Genomic DNA, 20,681 nt, shown 5'->3' with positions numbered 1-20,681 from the left:
GAGCTGCGTTTCAGGGAGCACAACATGTCAACCGGTTGTTTTACATCTAACAGCTGCTTTTCATCTCCGTCTCTGACTTTTCTGTTCTTTCAGTCCTACAGGTGTTCACAGAGCTCAAACACGGCAGCACCCGCAGCAAAATCCAGCAGAAAACAACCCGATGCTCTGGCCCAAGGTAGCACGAGTTCTCCTTTTTCACACCCATGCAAAACTACAGAAGTCTAATCGACTATTAATTGAAGCAGGAAGAACACTCAATGTATGTACGTGCTGTCGATCGGAAACAAGTATTTAAGAAGTTAACAAGCTTTGTTTTTTTTTTGTTTTCAGAACTTGACACTCCTGAATTGGTTATAAATGGCAAATGTTAATCATTCAAGTAGTTAAATATATCACAGTTTTCACTTGTGCATACACAGAGACACTTTTACATAAGCCTGTTAACTCCCACCAGTAGCTTCTAAATAGGGATTTGTTCTGTGCACTTGTCAACTCTGAGGTGCCTGCGTGTACTTCCTCCTGTTAGACGATGAACAGCATGAGCCCTGGGACCGAGGGACGAGAGGAGAGGAAAGGAGGTGGAGGAGGAAGAAGAGGATGCTAATGAAGACCCAGCACTACTCCTCCTCTTCTCTGCAGCAGCACATAGAGTCCCTCCAGCATCACATTGACATACTACGGAGTGCCAGGAAAGACGCTTTGCTGTCTGCCAAAGAGCTGCGAAGGGCCAATGAGAAGATCACGGCACAACTCAACTCCCTCACTGAGAAGCTCTGCAGCAGCGAGCAGCGCACGCAGGTAACTTGGGGGAAAGAAAACAGGGATATGTGTAAATCGGAAAGCCTGTAATAAGTTTCTTATTTTACTGTCTTTGTCTTTCTTTTTGTGGTTCTTTTGTATTTGCTGAGGACTGAGAGTGCAGCAGTAGCAGGTCCTTTGCACATATCATGCTTAATAAGTGTGGCTGACAGGCCGACCCTCGTCTGTGGAGGTCAGCGCCACGGAGCAGAGGAGAGGACGAGAATCTCCCCCCTCTCTCTTTTCCTCTCTCCGACTCTGCTGTTTCCTCGTCTCGCTGAATGTTTCAACAAGGCAGTCCTCAACAATCTGTGTCACTAGCAGTTACATTTCTCCAAATACAAGCACCTGCGTGTGCAGACACACACACGGTGACCACTGCCACACACTCATTTAGTTATTTAGTACCTGCCTCCAGGTAGGAAACTCTTAGACTTGGTATAGACTATAAATAAAACACCAAGCGCTTTGGCCCTAAACCGTACCTTGCCTGCCAGGGTTTCCTTGTACAAACCAACATATGTACACACACATACTGTACACACACATACACACACCAACACCTAGACAGATACAGTCGTTAATCGGACAGGCAGGAGACTTCTTTTGGAGAATTCAGACATAGCAGCAGCCAGCGAGGTCCCACTGGACGCCTGATTAGGCGCATGTGTCTGTATGTCCGTATGTTTACTGAGTGAATAGTACAGATGCAGTATATTAGACTTGTACACACACAGGTCAGAGTCCAGCCCTCATAGTGCTGCTACCTAAGAAGTGGCCCTTGTGCTCCCACCCAGGCATCTGATTGCTAAGGCCCAACGAGATCTTAGACTCAGACACAGCAGTAAAGCCACACGAGTATGCACACACACACACACACACACACACACACACACAAACACCGTGAATGAGTGGACGGAGAGGGAATTGTTGTCTTCCTGTTAGTTTCCTCTTCCCTCCTGCAGTATTAATGCCACTCCACCAGAGAAAGTTGGAGCCGACTGACTGGCCAAAGCCATGTCTTGTTGCCCTCTCTGGAAAGGGCAAGAGGTGATGGACTTTGGGCTTGTTCCAGGCGGTCCTTGCCAACTTTCTAACTAAAACTCTCTGCTTGTAATTGGCTTAGGACAGCCTCCACAGGGGCCATCATGTGAGAAGTAGCATGGCAGTTTCTCAGAAACTTGTTTGTGTTGCTGCTAGACATCGACCGATAGCGGATTTTTAAAGGCCGATATAATATGTTCGGATCAGGAAAAAGCTGATATTAGATTAATCATCCGGTTTGTTCCAGCGGCAGAGCATCGTAAAACACTCTTCATTCAAACTCGACGGAAACAAAATATAACTCTGCAAAGCCATCTTCTTTACACTAGTTGCAAAATCATCTGTTCACCTGGACCCACTTTTTCCAACCCTTTCGCTCGAAAGAATAAAGGTTGTAGGTATTTGGAGTTATTACGATGTGGAGAATGCACATTCCATCTATTCTCATCTCTGATCTATTCTACATTTAAAAACATGAGTCTGTCACACATTTATCGGCCAAACCGATTAATCCGTTGACCTCAAGTTGCTGTGTCTTCCAGATGTTTCAGCCATTCTGTCCCTCCCTTCCTTACCTCCTTTCATTATTAAGCCTGCTTCTTTTTTCATTCACACTTCCCTTTGTGGTCTTTGTATGAGTTTGGGTTTTGAGTTTCTAACCGACTTAACAACTGCATTTAATAGCTGCTATTGAAACGACATTTTGCTGCTCTTAAATCTTTAACATGAGAAGTGTGATGTGCTTTGTAATGCTGCACTCAGCTCTCCATGTCCCAGCCTAAGGGGAACATGTGTTCAACAGCATGGTGAGACTTTCATCACCGAGTCCCCAGCACAACGGTATCCTGACAGATGTCTTAATCAGCACCAGAATGTAACCCTGACTTTCAGACCCGCAGTGCAGAAATGTGTGGCGGCTTCCCTTTCTTCCCACCATATTAATCACAAAGGATGATTCCTATTTATTATTACTTGCTTTGGTTATGATGCCATTGCTGGGATCTAGGGACCATGGCAATATCACTGCAACAAAGTCCAATGTGGCAAATAATACAAACAGTCAGACAATCATACCAAAAGTTTTACACAGATTATCTAGACCACTTTATTTGGAGGTAAAAGCTAAAGTGAGCGCCCCCGCAATGTCAGTAATGATCCGTCATTGCTCAGCGAAACGTTCACTCACAACTACGGCAAGTACTGTAGGTAAAAGTGGAAACACAAGTCTGTGAACTATGGATTGATGTTCACAATGTCCACCTTAGTTTTCTCTTTCAAATAAGTTTGGATAACCTGGAGGTGACTGTAAAAAAAACGTTACAGTCCATCAGATTATATGATCAGCCGTGTTTGTTGCCATGTCTGACATTTAGTAATGTGCCACATTCCTAGATCCCAACGATTCATTTTGAGATCGAGGAACATGGCGACTATTTGAAAATAAGACCCAAGCTGTAATAAACTGGAAATATCCTTTTAAGGTGGCATAAGAAGCTTAAAAAACCCAGGTGACAGGGGAAGCATGTCCTATTTCTACCGAGGCTAGCTCTTGACGAAATGTGCTAGTCATGCGTATCATCCAAATACGGGATCATTTTGTTGCTTGGATTATCTACCTCACTCAGTCATTACTTCCCCGTTTCCTTCACTTTGCAGTGTACTGTGACATTGCCTCGCAAATTGAGCAGCTTTATCTCTTTACATGCCGAGTGTACTGCCCTCCTCTAACATGTAAGGGGCTGGGATTATCACGGGATTAGTGGGTGCAACAGACACAACCCACTGACTTTCAAAAGATCCAGAAATTATTTGAATTTTGATGATAATTGCACAACAAATCACATAAAAAATTCTGGCCAACAGGATGAATACAAAGTGATTGAGGAAGTTATACAGTAAGACATTACACTAGTGTCTATTTTGGTTGGTTTATGTTGACATTGTGATTTGTGCATGTGTTTATGTAGGCTCTTACAGCTGTGTTTCAGCCTTTTCCTTATTTATCCTGCTACTGATTGAGTATCACTTGGAAAGGTATCAGTGAGGCCACTGCTCAGATGCGAGAGAGAGAGAGAGCGAGAGAGAGAGAGAGGTGTCCTCTCTTCCAGCCTAATGGACCACCAGTAAATCAGCCCACGTCAGTGTCATCTCTCACCAGGGCTGAAAAATGCCCCGTGAAATCAAAGCCTGTATTACAGGAACTGTCATCAATGCCGTTCTTAATTTGTGCACCGTGGCTACTGCAGCCATAGCCCCACTTTTCATTCTCCACTCCTTCCTCTCTCTCCCACTCCATCGCTCCTACTTCTTTCTCTCCCACCCTCCCCCGGGGATGTGGCGTGTGCGTCTTCAACAGAGCAGAGGAAACCTAAAACAAGAGGGATTCTATTAAAAGGTGTCAGCCAGCAACCAGATATCAATAACCTCCATGTATGCAGAGCAGAGAGCAAACTCCTGGGAATCTGTGGTTTCACTTTGGTGTGTGCGTGTGTTCTCTGTGTGTGTTTTCAGCATTCACCCCATGTGTGCAGCATCATGTATCATGTCTCCTATTTGTGCCATTAAGCATTCTTGATGTTTGAAATGATACCAGGTCAGCTAATTGTGGCAGTATTGAACCAAACAGACGTGTTTCTGCCCCATATTTTCTTGATAAGCAGACAAAGAGATTTTTTTTGGAGCTCCACCGCTCACATGTGGTTAAAAGTGTTCACCTCAGATGCTTATGTTTAGTATCATTGATACACTGTACATTGTACATGATCAGCTAGTGCCATTATCGTTCATCACTCAAAACCCATCCTCTCACTAAATACTTAACTCACTCCGTCCCAAAGTGCTTTCTGATTCTGCAGGATGGCTTTATTATGCATGCCAATCACAGTGAGAATTAGGCCCTATTGACCGGGCAACGGCTTCATCTGCCTCCTAATTAGCATAAAAAAGGAGATTTATCACAGACTAGATATTAAAGCAAAGCCCCCCTGTTGCTAACGCATACAGTATTTCCAACATATTGTGTTTACGTTGTCTCTGCGTCTATCACATTCATGTAATGTGAATTCAAAATTAAGTCTTTTCTTACAACAGTCGTACTTTTTTTTTTTGCATCTTAAAGCAGAGAAAGCTGGGATTTGGTTTAGAGCATTATATAATGTCTCCCATTACGTTTACTGTTGCACTCGACATCCGAGAACAAAAAATTAGGTTTCCTTGGTTTAGTAACAGTTGACAAAACTTATGCTTTTTAGTTGAAGTATCATTAGCAGTAGCCTTGACCACCAATTCTTTCTGTCGGTTGCAGAAGCTGACCTCTGACCTGACTGGTAAGGAGCAGCAGAAAAAGGTTCTGGAGATGGAGCTGGAGCAGTGGAGGCAGATCACGTTACCCCAACAAACTGTACCAGCAGCACCAGTAAACGCACAGTGCTCCTGCCACGGCGGGACCATGACCGCCCCGGCTAATCCGGCCCACCAGGCCCTGGAGGCTGAGGTCAAACAACTTCAAGCCAGACTTAAGGTTAGTGGTTCAGAGCAGAACTCTGGTGGTAATGAATGGGCCTCATGCTTTGTCTTATTGTGCACGCCTTATGAGATAAATCTCTTAATAGGATGATGGTATTAAGGATTGTGTTCATTTACAATTTTGTGCACTGTGGAGCTTGAGGAGATAATACCGTGAATAACAAGGAATTGAAAACATGTTTTAATGCTGTTTGGCTCAAAACATATTTGTCAAAAATCTATTGAAAAGGAATTTCCGTCCGTACAGGCAAGTTGATGGAAAAAAAAGTAAGAAAATAAAGGTTATGAATTTCGCACATTTCAGTGTGAATTTTACTCATTAGGCAGTATTGTACAGTTCATTCAGGCATTAATGTTTTTATTCAGAAAAAAACATTTCCCTGGTATTTTATCAAACATTGATATTTCTGAGTCACTTTAATGTCTCACTTGTTTGAATAGCCCGCTCTCCTTGAGGAGTTTAGAAACTCTGTCAAGGTTTTTACTTTCAAATCATATAGCATAAAAAAAACAAATTCGTGAGCCTTTCAATCTACACTCAACATCACCTGAAATTGCAGGTGACTTCGACATGAATCAGCATTTCTTATCATTTGATCTCATTACGGGGTACCTGTCAGGTAACAGTTAGAGACGTGCCCAACATCATAGGGAATGAGGTGTGAGTGGTACCACGGTATTACCACCCTCTCTGCAGCCAGCTCATCAGTGTCACCGAGCAGATTGCTGCTGTCATTACACACAGCCAAGGAAGTCATGTCAGGTGACAGCAAAAGGGAGAGGCGAGGGACGCACTGTGGGGGTGCACGCACTGAGTGAGCACGTTGTCAAAAGCTTGTACTGCTACAGTTCCCACAAGAGACACGGGGCCCTTTAAACCAAAGTGAACAAGCACGTTCAAATATCCATCACGCGAATGATCAGAAGTCAGGCTGTCGTCATGAGGCGCGTGTCTTAACATGTCGCAGTGCAGAGATCTAAAAGATCAAAACAAAAAAGACATTTTAATAATAAAGATTAAATGTTGTTGTTGGATTTCTTTTTTAAAACCTGTTTTAACATATTAGTCTTTTTCTTCACGTATATACAGTACAGTCTCCGTTGAAATATATATACCGTGGTTTAGGTCTATCCGTTGTTATTTTTTCATATTACTCCCCTTTTCTCATCCACTTTGGAAAATACAGCTTTCCTTTTAACCTCTTTTAGCACCTTCTACCCTCCCGCTGTAACTATAATGAGGAGGCATGCTGTGCCTGACCTGTCATCAGCCGTGTCGCGAAAACCCCCCCCCCCCCGATCGCGCACTCAAACGCATTAACAAACACACGAACCGTGTGCCCTCCCCCCCAGAGTGCAAGTGCGGAGGTCACAAGGCAGGTGGCAGCTAACAAAGCCCTGCGAGGCCAACTCCAGGAGAAGGAGGACAAGCTCCGTCAGCTGCAGGACAAGTTAGTTTCACACCTTTTTCTTCATTAGCATTAGTTCTTTCTCTTTGTGTTCCTTTCTTACAGTCGCTCTGCAGAACAGTTCTTACTTTTCCTTTTTTCCTTTTTGCATCCTTCTCCCTGTCTTTGTCTCCCTGTGTGTCTGTCTGCATGTTTGCACATTCTCTGCAGCTCCCATCTGTAGTGTTTGATTCCACCATGTGGCAGCACTCTGTCTGCTGCACTCCACTCAGGCAATGCTTCTCCTCTGCGTGAAGCATTGGTGAAATTATGCTCCGTTCTCATGAGCGAGTTGAATACATATTACTGAAGGAATTGGTGCCTGTGCACATGTGAGCATGTGGGTGTCATGTAGTGTGCGATGTTACTTATGTGGGCAGCTGATACGGAGTGCTGATCAAAGCAGTGTATTGATTGTTTCTGTGCCGCAGGAGGGACCATTTTGGCCCGTGACACTAAAACCCACACAGCATCACTCTGGCCTGTGGGCCACAAGCTCTAATGAGTTACATGGTGCGCCTACCGTAGCAATCGCTGCATTACAAAGTCATAATGTATAGCTATAAACAATTCACTCAGGGAAACTGTCAAGATTTAAACAGTGTTGTGAAAGGCGTATATCATAATTCTGCATTAGTGTCTCATCTTTGAAGTGAGAGAAAGGTACAAAGAACAACTTGGCTTTCCTCCCTCTCGCTCTCTTTGTCTGGTATGCTGTGTCCTCTGCCTGCCATTCTCAATAATGCATCCAGGGCATGTGTACGATCGCAGCGGGTTTGTGTTTGTGTGTGACCAAAGCACAGCGGATCACAGGCAGACAGAGTGAACATCCCTTAGCTTTCCACGACAGCCTCAGTCTCTCCTCTGGCTCTTGTCACACACACACACACACACACACACACACACACAACTAACTCGCCATCTTTTCTTGCCTATACTTCACCATTTGCCTCCATGGAGGGACCCCTTCTCAGAATGAAAGACATGTCTAGACGTCTCTGAAATATACATCTCGGCACACACACAGGGAGCAGGGCTGCTTCGCCTTAAAGAAGAGAAGAGGGGGGGGGGGGGGGGAAATGAATTTCAAAGTATACCGGCATGTCCTCAGTCAATATCCGGCACTATGGCCCTGCCTTATTTATGAAGCAGCTTCTTTCATCTTTAGCCCTGTTGTCTATCAGCCACATGAAACGTCCACCCGCACTCCATTCTTAACAACATACACAGAAATTGGGCTCTCTCGCTCGCTCTTACGCACTCACACTTCAGACCACTGACTGTTATCATTACAATACGCGCATGCTTGATGAACAATATTGCCAACAAGCACAGAACAAAGGGAACAAACGTGCGAGTGATTGGGATATAGTTTGAGGCTCTCTTGCCCTCTTTCCACTAACACTCATAAATAGAGATCACACGCTCTGGCAGAAGCAGCACATATCCTGCATTCTTTTTTATCCTCTATTCTTTTTGGGGTGCAGAAGACGAGAACATCTAAAATAAATGTTGTCGATCTAATTGCCATTAGCATTGGGATAGAGGGAGCTGGCTGGGGCTATTATTGCTGCTCTCCGTCTTTAAGTCAACACCAGACAGTCATCTGAAAGGTTCAATATGGGTTTTCTCATTAATGGCCAAATCCATGGGGTAACCAGCCAGCGCTACTTTCCCCCCAAAGACCCCAGGCTAGACTCCTCTCATTTAATTTAATGTCACTCCAATAGGACAAGCTCACATTTATTTAGCCAGTCTGCCCTCAGGCATTCATCCACCTAGGGAGACGGGGACATTTACTTACACGAAAGCATTTGCTCTAACGTTTCGTCATCTGTTTATTCAAAACACACAAGCCATGATGTGTATGGGAGCTAAGAGATCCACTACATCTTTGAAATAGAAAAAAAACGGCAAAAAACATTTTAATTAACTGCATGCTTATGATCTTTATTCTATTTGTTCTAATTCCCCAAGGTAAAGCCAACCATGAAAAATGCCTCATATTTGCCTTTTATGAAAACAGAATAAAACATACTAACATACTGAGCCCATTTAGTACAAGGCCTCACGGATGCTGGAATATTAAGCATGTCAATACGTAAGTTATCAAAATAGGAAGTGACACAGGGTGCTTGTTTGCAGCCGTTACAGCATGAATAGCTTACAATACAGAGACATCGCCCTCTCTTTAGGGAAGTATTATCAGCACAGTACAGCACACAAACAAACAATATTTTTTAGAACATATTCCCTCCATAATCAGTCTTTCCCCAGCCAGGTCCCCCTGCTGACGTGTTTTTATATGTGACTGATGCACATTTGCTGAGCTGCAAATAATAAACATTTAAATACTTGTTAACAGTCTTTCAAGTAGTGTCACTGCTGATTCAAAATGCCGTTTGTCAAAAGGACTCCCCAGTCACACTTAGTGCGGCATTCCCCGCCAGAGCACTTGTTCTAATATATGCCAGTTAGAATTATATATGCAACCTTATTTCACATCCCCCCCCCCCTCCACTTACCCAAACAGCATGCCAGTGTATTTAGTTGTCATAATGAGCTGTCATGCCTGATGCACTGCATGGGGACACTGTGCCTGCCAGCTTTGTGTGTATGTGCATGTTTCTGTCTCAGTGTGTGTGTTTGTTCTGCTATGTAGATGCTTCATGTGAGCGTGTGCATGAATGTGAATATCTGAAAAATACACATTGATTTATACTTCACACCTTATTCGGATGTTGTTGTTTTGTGTTTGTGTTTGTGTGTGTGCGTGTGTGTGTGTGTGTTTCCCAGGTCGAGCCACACAGAGCGAGATGTGACCATGAAGAGGCAGCTGGTGGAGGACTTGAAGACGAGACTGAAGTTCCTGCAGGAGATGGAGAAAAGTTACCGTGGACAGGTGGAGGAGCTGGAGAAGAAGGTACACAAGATACAGCTGACACCATTGTCATATCATACAAATGAATGTGATGCTCGTTGGTAGAATGACAAACAGAATGAGGGATTGCAGTGCATGTTATTTCTCATATCCCGGATATTATGTTTCCTAGGTGACTTTAAAGCAAAATAATGAATTGTGGTTCCTGTTAAATCAACTAATAGAATAGATACTTCATTGATTTGAGTGAAACGTGTTACTATATAGGACTTCAGTACCTTCATCTCAACAGAACTGCAGTGTCCCCACACAATTGCTCAGCTTCCTGTTTCCTCTTTGTTCCAACTTTCTACAGGGGAAGACTTTATCAGAGGAGGCCACCAACAGGAAGGCCCTCGTTGATTCTCTGAAGAGGAGACTGAATGTTGCAACCACAGACAAAAGCCAATATGAAGCCTCGTGTAAAAAACTGAAGGAGGACCTGGGAAAAAAGGTAGGAAACGGATAGTTCTCACTAGAATGATATCATAAGGAACATTAGTTTTAAATAATCTGTTTTGTGCTACAGCAGTTTGAGTAGTGAGAGGCAAGTTCAGTTCAGCTACTTAACTGCGTTGTAAACGCCTGTTCCGGAGTGTTTATTTTCATTTTATTTTTGATGCATCGAGATGAATGGATAATGGCTTTATAATCGCATCGTAGCCCTCTGAATGGGAATCGATTTGAGAGGTGCCTAGAGATTCCCACCCCGATGGTCCACTGACCCCACAGGGCCGATCGCAGTTTAAAAGTACGTAATTAGTCAAAATAAAAGAAAGGTTTCAGGATTGGGGGAAAATAACTTCCATGAATCTTTACACCGCAGCTGTTTTCAGTCCTCTTCAGGCAAAATAGAACGATTCACACCCTGGGACTTTTTAATGTGTTGTTGTACAATTATTAATCACAGTGGATTAAATAAGCATTTTGACACTGATCAACCTCAAAAGACTCAAATGTCAAAGTAAGAAAATGTACAAAACTGATTCCAAGTTGTAAAACAATAAAATTAGATGTGCCAAATGCTTTTCATAGACACCTGTATGTTATTTTTTTCAATCCTGTTGACTATAACTGCAGCCTACATTCACTTTTCCACACACGTGCTGGCTTAGTTTGACTGTTATATTTGCAGCTTGTCGCCTGTTTTCCCACTCTGCAGTATTAGTAGTCTGGTATTTCTATTGAAATATAACCACTAACAAAGCTCCGCTAATTTGGTGATGAACACATTTCATTTTCTATAAGTTCTTCACAATTAAAGTCACCTGTTATTTCCTCATTTAAAAGTCATTTAAAAAATTAGGAAATGTTGGGTTGGCAGCAACTTAATACGACTCCTATACAGCTGAAAGCGAAACGGTAAAATAAAGCACAAAGTACAAACAGGAATGCAGGAGACAACAAATGTACTGAGAGCTGAAAACACACAACGTCTTTCTCTCTGGTCTCCTGCACAGACATGAGTTTAGTCTCGCCACACACCTGTGGAAGGGGGGTCGTCACTGGTTGGCCGAGGTCGGCGAGACGTCACCGCAACCCGCTCGAGATGGTCCTTCTTGGGCGCAACTATACACAACTCAGCGCACTAAAACTGATTATGGAAACCCAAATCAAGTGGCATGGTTTCACTCGGCCAGGCCAAAAGTGCCAATGGAAAAGCCCTTTATGTCTCGCTCTCATTAGACATTACCTGTCGGTGTCGGCAAAGTCGAAAAATGCCAAATTCTACAATTGCCACAAATGTCTCACAGACCTATGCGGACTCTCTACTTTCTAAAGATTGTTTTGCCTTTAGCTCACCAGTTCTGCCTGCAAATTTGTCTTTACAGGAGCAGCGCATGCATGCCTTGCAGGCTCGAGTGGGAGCCAGTGAGCAGGCTCTGGCTGCACTGGAACAGACAGCCACTGAGCAAATGGAGGGGTTGACCCAGCAGAGCTCCCATGCCTTGGACAGGATTCAGAGACAGCTAAGCCAAGCCTTCTCCCAGCTGGAGCAGCTTCATTCTTTCATCAAGGTACTTTACCAAAGGGCAAAGAAAGTCAGAATGTATCGAAGTCTGAGGGAAAATGACTACACTTCTCCCGTGATTTATTACCTCTATTTAAACATGAGTTTATGGTCTTAATTGTTAGTTTCAAGGCTTCTTCAACACTGCATGATGTTCATTTCGTAAATGATGGTCTCATTTAGTGTAAAATAGACAACAAAGCAGGGAATGCTTTAGGACGAGGCTACCTCGTGATTGACAGGTTGCTGCCACGGTGTTGTCCAGTCCTCGCTTTAAGACTTGAACACTTTCACAGTGTGTTTTCTTCAGGAAGAGGAGGCCGGGCCTCGTTACATGGAGATTGGTGGCAATCCAATTTACATGTATTTTATGCTCTCAGAAGGCTTTTAATCACGTCGCCTCGGATGTCTTGTGGGACGTCTCGAGGAATTCGGGGAGATTGCAATAACTGTATAACAGCAGCGACAGAGTGGAGAGTGTCCGGTTTGATGGCCTCAGGATTGCAGAACTTTTTTTTTATAGATGATGTATTTCTGATGGCTTCATTAGACAGTGAGCTTCAGTACAGTGTACAATGGTTAGGATGAGGGTCAGCACCTATATGTCCGAGGTAATGGTTCAGTGGATCGGCCCCTGTGCCTGGGAGCGAGTCACTGTCACTAGTGAAGAAGTTCAAGTTCCTCAGAGTGTTGTTCATAAGTGGAAGTCAATGGATTGCTTTACAGTTTGCCTCTCATTCACCCATGCCAGGCACACGCTTAACCGTCAGGAGAAATTGGAGCTTGTTATGTTGCTCCAGGACGCTTTGACACCAACCCTGCGATTCACAATCCTCCTCACTTCTTCATAGTGCTTGGCGAAATGGAGAAAATCTAATTTCACGTGACCGTTAGTGCTGTCACAAAACATTTGTGATTTTTGATGAATAATCATCAGTAGTGTTGATATAATGACAAAGTGGGTGAAGGCAAATAATAGAAAAGCTAGAACAGTCTAGTAAATTCTGAAAATTACATAATTTACTATAATGCAGCCTTTAATCCAGGAAAAGACAACACTTATGCCATATTACAATATTCAAAATCTAAGACGATATTTAGTCTCATATCACGATATCAATAAAATGTAGATGTATTGCCCAGCCCATCGCCAGTGATGCAAGCGTTGTACCAGACCGTTGTGGTGTAGAGGGAACTTAACCTCAAGGCGAAGCTCTCAATTTAGATGACAATTGACATTTAAGCCACATGAGGCCTAGGGAGTGATCAAGAGTAAAAGATCGTTTGATTAACAAAAGGAACCCAGATTAGAACCTTTGCTGCTTCGCATTGAGAGGAACCAGTTGAGAGAATTCAGGCATCAGACAAATTCTGGGAATGTCCAACTGGGGAGGAAACCCAGACCCAGAACACACTGGTAAGACTACTCATCCCACTTGGCCTGGGCGAGTCCCAGGATCCCCCAGGAGCGGCTTGGAGATGTGGCTAGGGGGCAGCACGTCAGCACTGCCTTGCTCAGCCTGCTCTGCAGACACCAGAACCGGATCCCCCATGAATGTCAGCAGATAGATGAATTGATTTGTAACAATGTGTGTACGTGCCGTTATGCATTTGCACTTTCTTCTAACACAGGCCACCACTATGATAAATACTGTGTGCCCAACGGGAATGGGCACTATTGTCTTTGTCTAGGCCTAATCCATCACCTTGAGGTGTGTTTGTGTGTCCGTGTCAGTCTGCGTGTGGGTCTGCCAGAGACTGATAAAGAGCGTCCATCAGCTCTGTTCAGCTGACACCTGTCTATCAAAGGAGCAAACAGCTTGGCAGAGATAGATAGGGATGGCAGTGTATTTGCACACACACACACATAAATCAAGTGGCAGATCACGGACACACTTTCATGGCAATTCTCTTTAGTCCTCGCAAGCCATAAATATTAGAAATTACTGACACTATTCTTGTTCTTGTATGGCTCCCTTACATATAAGGGTAATTGGAGGTGGATAGGATGTGTTTTATTTAGTTTCCTTTTGCCTAACCTCTGATTTCTTTCACACAGTATAACCTCACGCATTTATGAAAAGACACACATGCATGAAATGTACAAATAACCTATAAATAGAGGCTGCATTACATGTGAAAGCACATGTGTATAGAAATGCATAGAAATACAGTTCACGCTCTTATAACTGCTCTCCTCCATTCCCATAACCCAAGGCTGGTGGGGCCATTGTGTTGTTGTTGAGGATTCACATCATTGTTTGCCTCCCCCTGGCTCCTGTGATTCCCTATAAGAACACCAAGCCCTTTGATTGGACTGCCTGACGTCCGGAGGAGATTTACTCTTGTCATGTATTGATCAGGACCGGAGGGCTGTGCGCGTGTGTGTATAGATGTGTCTGTGTGTGTCTTTATGAGCTTGTTTTTTTTTTGTCCTTTGTGCCTGTATGTGCTTCTGTGTGTGTGTGTGTGTGTGTGTGTGTGTGTGTGTGTGTGTGTGTGTGTGTGTGTGTGTGTGTGTGTGTGTGTGTGTGTGTGTGTGTGTGTGGAGTTTTTTTGTTTTTTTATTGTGTGCCAGCAAACCCTTTTGGCCCCTGCACACGCCCCGGGCTGTAAGCACTGCTATTGAACTGCTAACAGTGGCCCTGCATGTAGTGACTACTTCTCAACACACACACACACACACACACACACACACACACACACACACTCTCACACACACACACACTCACACACTAAAGGTTCCAGTAGTTCTCTTGTAAAGAATATTTTGGTTTGTCATCCCTGCTGAAAAGTACAGGATTGTGCCGCCTATGCGTATTGTCTTTTTTTCTTCTTTTTTTAAAGGAATGTGTGAGTATTTTTGTGATGACTGGAATTCGATGTCGGTCTATATGAAGTACCCTTCATACAACACATTTACCTGTGATTACCTTCCATATACCTGTTCTGTAAGCGGTGCTTACATAATTTAAGATCTCAGTGAAGTTTGTAGGATACATGAACAACAGTAAACAGCATTTTTTTTTTTACATCAGTACCTGCCTAATCTAACAAAATAAAAGCATTTTTTTTTTTTTTCCTCCCGCTCTGCTCTTTATGTTTTCGAATGGCCCTTTGTGTCCTCATGTGTGTGAAGAGGTTCAGAGGTAGCTAGTTATTAAAGAGGATATATTTTTGCTGCTCATTTGATCCCCATCTCTTTGCCCTAATCCTCCTCCTGTCTAAATTGCTCCTCTGGCAATTGTGATTGTGTACTAGTCAGGCTAAGAGCTCTTAGCAAGCACACACGGACACAACACCTTCCATGTATGTATTTGAATAGCTTGTGTGTGTGTGTGTGTGTGTGTGTGTGTGTGTGTGTGTGTGTGTGTGTGTGTGTGTGTGTGTGTGTGTGTGTGTGTGTGTGTGTGTGTGTGTGTGTGTGTGTGTGTGTGTGTGTGTGTGAATGCTTGCATATCCCCCTCCCACCCTTTGTCTCTCCCAGGGCTGAGAATGAGTGATAAATTCACCCCTTAATCTCTTTCTGGATTCTTCCACATGCAGGGTTTAGGTCAATTGAATGTAACCCTTGAATAGTGACAGTGAATATCTATTAGGCTGTAAATAAAAGAATAGGATCTCCGACTGTTAGTTAATGAGCAGTGTATTCCTTAAGGGTAAACACAGCTCTCAGATCACCAAAAAGAGCTGAAGCTGCCTTCCTTCATCAGGAGGTTGACGGTGGTTAGGGTTTTTGCTCATCCTGTTCAATCAGTGCTATTCTGATTACTTTACACCAACATAGTCGTAGTAGGCCTATGAAACTGGATTTAAAATGAAATTAAATGAAACTGCAAAGTGTTTATGCATTGAAAAACCAGCGTTAGCTCTATGAGTTGATTAATATAACCTATATTGTTTGTTTTTTTCATCTGTATGGGTTTTATATAATGTCTTCCTGTTGGTTTTCCTACATGTCTCCTTAGAATTTCTGAACGTCTCTGCTCTGCTTGTGTGTACATTTCATGTTGCTAACGGACAAATAGCAGCACTCCACATACTCCAGCTGCGAGCCTCCAACCACTCATTCGCGTCTCTCCTGTGAGAACCACCACTTGCTTTGTAAACAGCACCTGGTCCACCTGTGTGAAATTAAGAGAGAGGAGTGGAGATGTTTGCCGCAATTCCACATTGTTCGTGTGTGATTACCGTTGTTAAGCGTAATGCACTTGAGTGTTTTCGTATGTTTGCGCTTGTGTTCTCGTATGTGTGCACACACTGTGCTCCTTCCTTGCTCGGCTATATATTGTGTACTGTCCACGAGTAAGTTGTACTTTATTATTTTTTTTTAATTTTGTTTTTGTGTACAGCAAGTTCTTCTGTCTCTAGCTTTCTCTCATCTGACCATCTATTCCAAGGTCAGCTTTTCAGCAGGCTTACAAGGGAATGATACAGAAGATTATTGCCTCGATCAATAAGCTCAAAATGAAGCAAAGGGGAGTTTACTTTATTGACTTTCTCGTGTACAGTGGCAGTTTTAACATTTAATTGTCTCTCTGTATTTAGAGCAAACTCCCATTTAGTGCCCGACAACTGTGCCATCCCAGGCCTTCCTCGTCTCGCCTGCCATTCACTCGGGCACCATTTGAAACAGCCCCTCGTAGCTTAATTATTAACAGTGTTATGCTGCCCTGTTGTACGGAGAAGACATTCAGAAAGCAAATAAATAAATGAATGGCTGTATTCTCAGTAGCGCACTGTCTCTCTCTCTCTGGTGCATGATTCTCTGTCTTTCGAGATTTTAGCAAAACTTGGGGTACATTTGGTATCAAAGCTGTGTTCCCGCAGCTTTCAATCGACAGGGCAACAAACCCTCAGGTCCACATTCCTACAAGAGAGCGTGAGGCGAAACTGAAGAGAATCTTGAGTGTGTCAAACTCAATATTCCTCCATAATGTACCAGGCCTCTCCGGCTCATGCTTGATCAATTTCATTTATTCATCGACCAGCCAGAGCTATCCCTCTTGTTTTTCTATATCCATTTCATCATCTCTCTGCTTTTTTTTTTTTTCTTCTTCTTTCTTCTCCTCCCCCCTTCAGGCCCTGGCCAGTGAAATACTTTTAGACGTTCAAGAGGTCAAGCAGCAGTTGATGAAGAGGAGGAGGTTGAGGCAGGCCAATGCTGTGGTAGCAAAGGGCCTCTCAGCCAAGTCCATGACCAAAGCCAAGTCCATCGCTGCCTCCATCCTCAATATGTCAGAGAACGATCTTGCGGACATAATGGACACTGACCAGGTAAGGCCAAGGGACAGTGGGTCAACATTTCATATAAACGCTGTATCAGGTCTAGATTATGCCCAGAGCACTCTACATACCTAGGATAGATTTCCTGTACTGTAAAATATGAGAAAAGTTTTCAAGGTGTTCGGCTTAGTGATTGCACCAGAAGACTGGGAAAGACATTACATCATCAATATCAGCTTGTAGCTTTAGGTATCTTCTTTCGTCAATTGAGGCTAAATGAGGTGCTACAGTAACTGTGGCCATCATCTGGCAACAGGTGCAGGGTTTCCACCAAAAGGGTTGTAAGGCCCGGGGGGCAGCTATCTTTTGACGAGGGCCCGGTGGTGGACAGAATGCTTGAGGTCTCTGCTTCTGTCTCACCGTCTCTTATTGACGGGTAGATAGATCGCGGCAAGTTAGCAAGGTCAAACACTGTAAAGGCCACACCAACACATTCTCACAGCGATGCGTCAAATAATGCAGCTCAGTCAGAGCTCCAAAGCCTCAAACATACACCAAAGACATGTACTAATAAGTAAGTAAGTTGCAGTGCAACAGAGGAGGATGTGGCTTCGTGTTTATATGCTGGTGCTCTTGCTCTCGACGAGATCAAAAACCCATCAGCACCTGCAGCACCTATCAACTTGATGTAAGATTTAATACGGCACAAGTTGAGTAAGTACAACTCTTTTCATTGAACTGGAAATCCTTGCTATTGACGGTCGGCTGCTTGCAAAAGTCCGAGTTTCACACTTTTTTCCCCAACTCTACCATAGATCATACCCAGCTTTGTCATCAATTAGCAGTACCATGTTACAATCAACCACCAACCCCCGGGGACTTCCTCCCATCTATCACAAGATGAGAGAGGGCGCTCCAGGCACTTACTCACACTTGAAACCAATTTTAGCCCTTTGCAGCCCAGCTCCACCCAGGAGATGACAGGGAACGGTTTCTCAATTGACAAAAAGTCCCCCTCATCGGAGCTGAAACATCTGCGTGTGAAAACACTCCCTCCACCACTTGTCTTCTCTCTCGTATTAACGGTGGTTAATGGCGTGCTGCTTGGTGCCCTAACATGATGGATGTGTTCTTCCTGTTTTGTTAATTGAACATTCATAATAGAGATGCATCGATAGTAATACTGATATCGTGTCTTGAGTATCGTGACAATGGGGCGGTCTGGTATCAGATACTGTTATTTTAATAAATAACAATCCCATACATTTATATCTACGCATTCTTTCGTTATATTATGTTTTTACAGAGTTCAGAAAGTGATGTTTAAGTAAGACGTGATGACAAATGATCCCAGTCACTTATACACAGTGAGGCTTACAGTTTATCAATTAAACACTGCTAACGGATCGGTACTCAGTATCAGGCAATCCCCAGAGCCCAGGTATCGCTATCGGGACTGAAAAAGTCAGATCGGTGCATCCCTAATTCATAAATCACAGAAGGCACACAGCCACCAGAGAATTGTACGTTTTTCGTCACAGTGAGGTTAATAGTTTAGGTGTGTTACTGAGTGGGACTTTGAATGTTGGTAATAGATCATGGTGGTATGTGTCTGTACAGATGTGTGTTTAGGTGGGTGTCATTGAGAAATGTTGGCTATTTCACATGTGCACTAATTGTGTGTCTATAGAGATTCAAAAACAAGAGCACCCTACTTAAACCAGTCTGAACGACGCTTCTCTACTTGTGAGTGTTTAACACATGAAATACGGTCGACAACTCTTCACAATTTGAAAGTTTCATGAACTTGTTTCAGAATTGTGAAAATCTTTTCCCCCTCAGTCAAAGAAATGTGAGGAGCTTTTGCACAACCCTTGTAGATTGTACGTATTTCTTTTGGACTTGAGGACGTCACGAGACATGAGGTTATCAGGATTTCCCAGCAGTCTTCAACAAGTCCCACACAGAGCATTCATTTAAGTCTATTCATTTATTCACTTGGTTGTGTGCTACCAGTGTGCTGAATTAGAACCCAGGGCTTAATGGGGTTTGGTTTCAGTCTTCATTTTTACTTTTAAATGAGAATACTCCTTTGCCAACACAGCTATTTTTATTTAATTCTGCAGATTTTGCTTGCCAACAATGTTAGCAGACGTTTTTAACATTGTAGTGCACTGGTGCTTTTGAATATAATGCATATCAAAATGTTCCTATAGGAATTATTCCTTGTTGTGGTTATAACTTTGGAGAATTTTGGGAACAGATGACGTCATGCGTGTTATGACCGTCATCTTTTCCAAATGCTGCAAACTATATTTTCTGTCCTCCTTGATTTGTCGATTTGTCCCCGAGGTGTTGAAACGCAGTTGTGTTGAGGCTATTTGTGTAGCTGGTTCTGTATTTATAGACAACATAACACTGAAAGTGTTTTCAGCTATTTCATGGGAATGTGGAATTTGTATTTTTAATTTAATAATTGATTTTCAAAGCTTTTTAAGAGTCGTACAGAAACGTACAGCTGCTCCCTTATGCACATATGCAAACCCACACAATCAATGTGATGTGTGTGTGTATATAGATGCAAAGAAGGCATCTAAGTGTGCTCGAACATAAGCGCTCCACACATGCTTACACACATGTATTACGCCGCACACTGTTATTTGCCTCTGTCCATTCCATAGCGTGTAACAGAGGACCAGAGAGGGCCGAGCAGCTCCAGGCTCCCCTGGCAACTTGTTGTGGAGTTAATGATCCAGATGTAATAAGGCTGTAATTGCCAGGCCAGTTTGTTTTGCACCTAATGTTTGATGGAGGGTCAGTGCTTTGTTATATATCTACCAAGGGTGGGCTAGCACACTCACTCTCAAGCACATGCACTGTTTCACACACCGCGCTCACCCCTGCGGGGGGCTTGAAGGCGGTAGTCACAAGAAGGGCGCCCTCTCTCACCTTCTTTTTCTCTCTCGCTATCATAACCACACACTCCCCACCCCCGATCACTACCTACTTTCTCAGTTACTCAGAGCGCCAGGCACAATTAGGCATCCACTGAAATGAGCCTAGACCAACTGCTACTACCGAGGATAACACATAGCGGGTACCAGGAAGCTGGGGGACACCAGGGAGAAAGACATCCTTAATCCAGATGTCAACCCTCCAGACCTCACTAATTGCCATGGATAAAACCAATGCCCACATCCTAACAGTTCCAGCCTGGCCACTGCGTATCTTTGTGCATTGTTTTGAGTTTTGTTCATAAGAAAGGGTACATTGCTCTGTGTAGTACAAAAGTTAAAAAAACTTTATTGTGTGTGTACAGTAGAAACTAGACAGATGAGCGTCACATACACAAGATAGTGAAAATAGATAGAAAGATGGATTTTATATTTCCTTTTATGGGGCTGAATTTTCATCACATTGGAGACACTGGTGTCATCAATTGCTTTAGATGAAATAACAGATAATATAATGATTAACAGGCACTGTAGCACTTCCCATGACTTTGAAAAGCTCAGCATTAACATTGCTAATCATTTTCTCAGCTGAAAGTCCGAAAAAAACCTAGGTGCTCAGATTGTTTTGTTTGTTGGATGAGAGTCAACATTTGCCTGTCTGACTCGCATTACTATTGCTGGGTGATATTCAGAGCGCACTCTGGTGAGGTCAGCACCCGAAAGGGAAGGGAACTCTATCAAAGTTCACATAAGTC

The 20,681-nt window shown here is 43.4% G+C and overlaps 1 protein-coding gene across 1 annotated transcript in view; it reads left to right on the top strand.

Moving 5' to 3' along the window:
* The window catches only part of cntln (centlein, centrosomal protein), an 83,051-nt gene that overhangs the window by 50,912 nt on the left and 11,458 nt on the right, over positions 1–20,681 (top strand). Inside the window, exons 18-25 of the mRNA XM_079159717.1 lie at positions 94–175; positions 527–798; positions 5,147–5,362; positions 6,721–6,818; positions 9,612–9,738; positions 10,052–10,189; positions 11,568–11,753; positions 16,829–17,023. Of these exons, the coding sequence (XP_079015843.1) occupies positions 94–175; positions 527–798; positions 5,147–5,362; positions 6,721–6,818; positions 9,612–9,738; positions 10,052–10,189; positions 11,568–11,753; positions 16,829–17,023 (1,314 nt within the window). The remainder of the gene's footprint in view (positions 1–93; positions 176–526; positions 799–5,146; positions 5,363–6,720; positions 6,819–9,611; positions 9,739–10,051; positions 10,190–11,567; positions 11,754–16,828; positions 17,024–20,681) is intronic.

Source organism: Pholis gunnellus (assembly GCF_910591455.1).
Source record: "Pholis gunnellus genome assembly, chromosome: 5".
Taxonomy (NCBI): Eukaryota; Metazoa; Chordata; class Actinopteri; order Perciformes; family Pholidae; genus Pholis; species Pholis gunnellus.
Note: the sequence above shows the minus strand (reverse complement) of the source record. Positions and strands in the feature narration are given on the sequence as shown.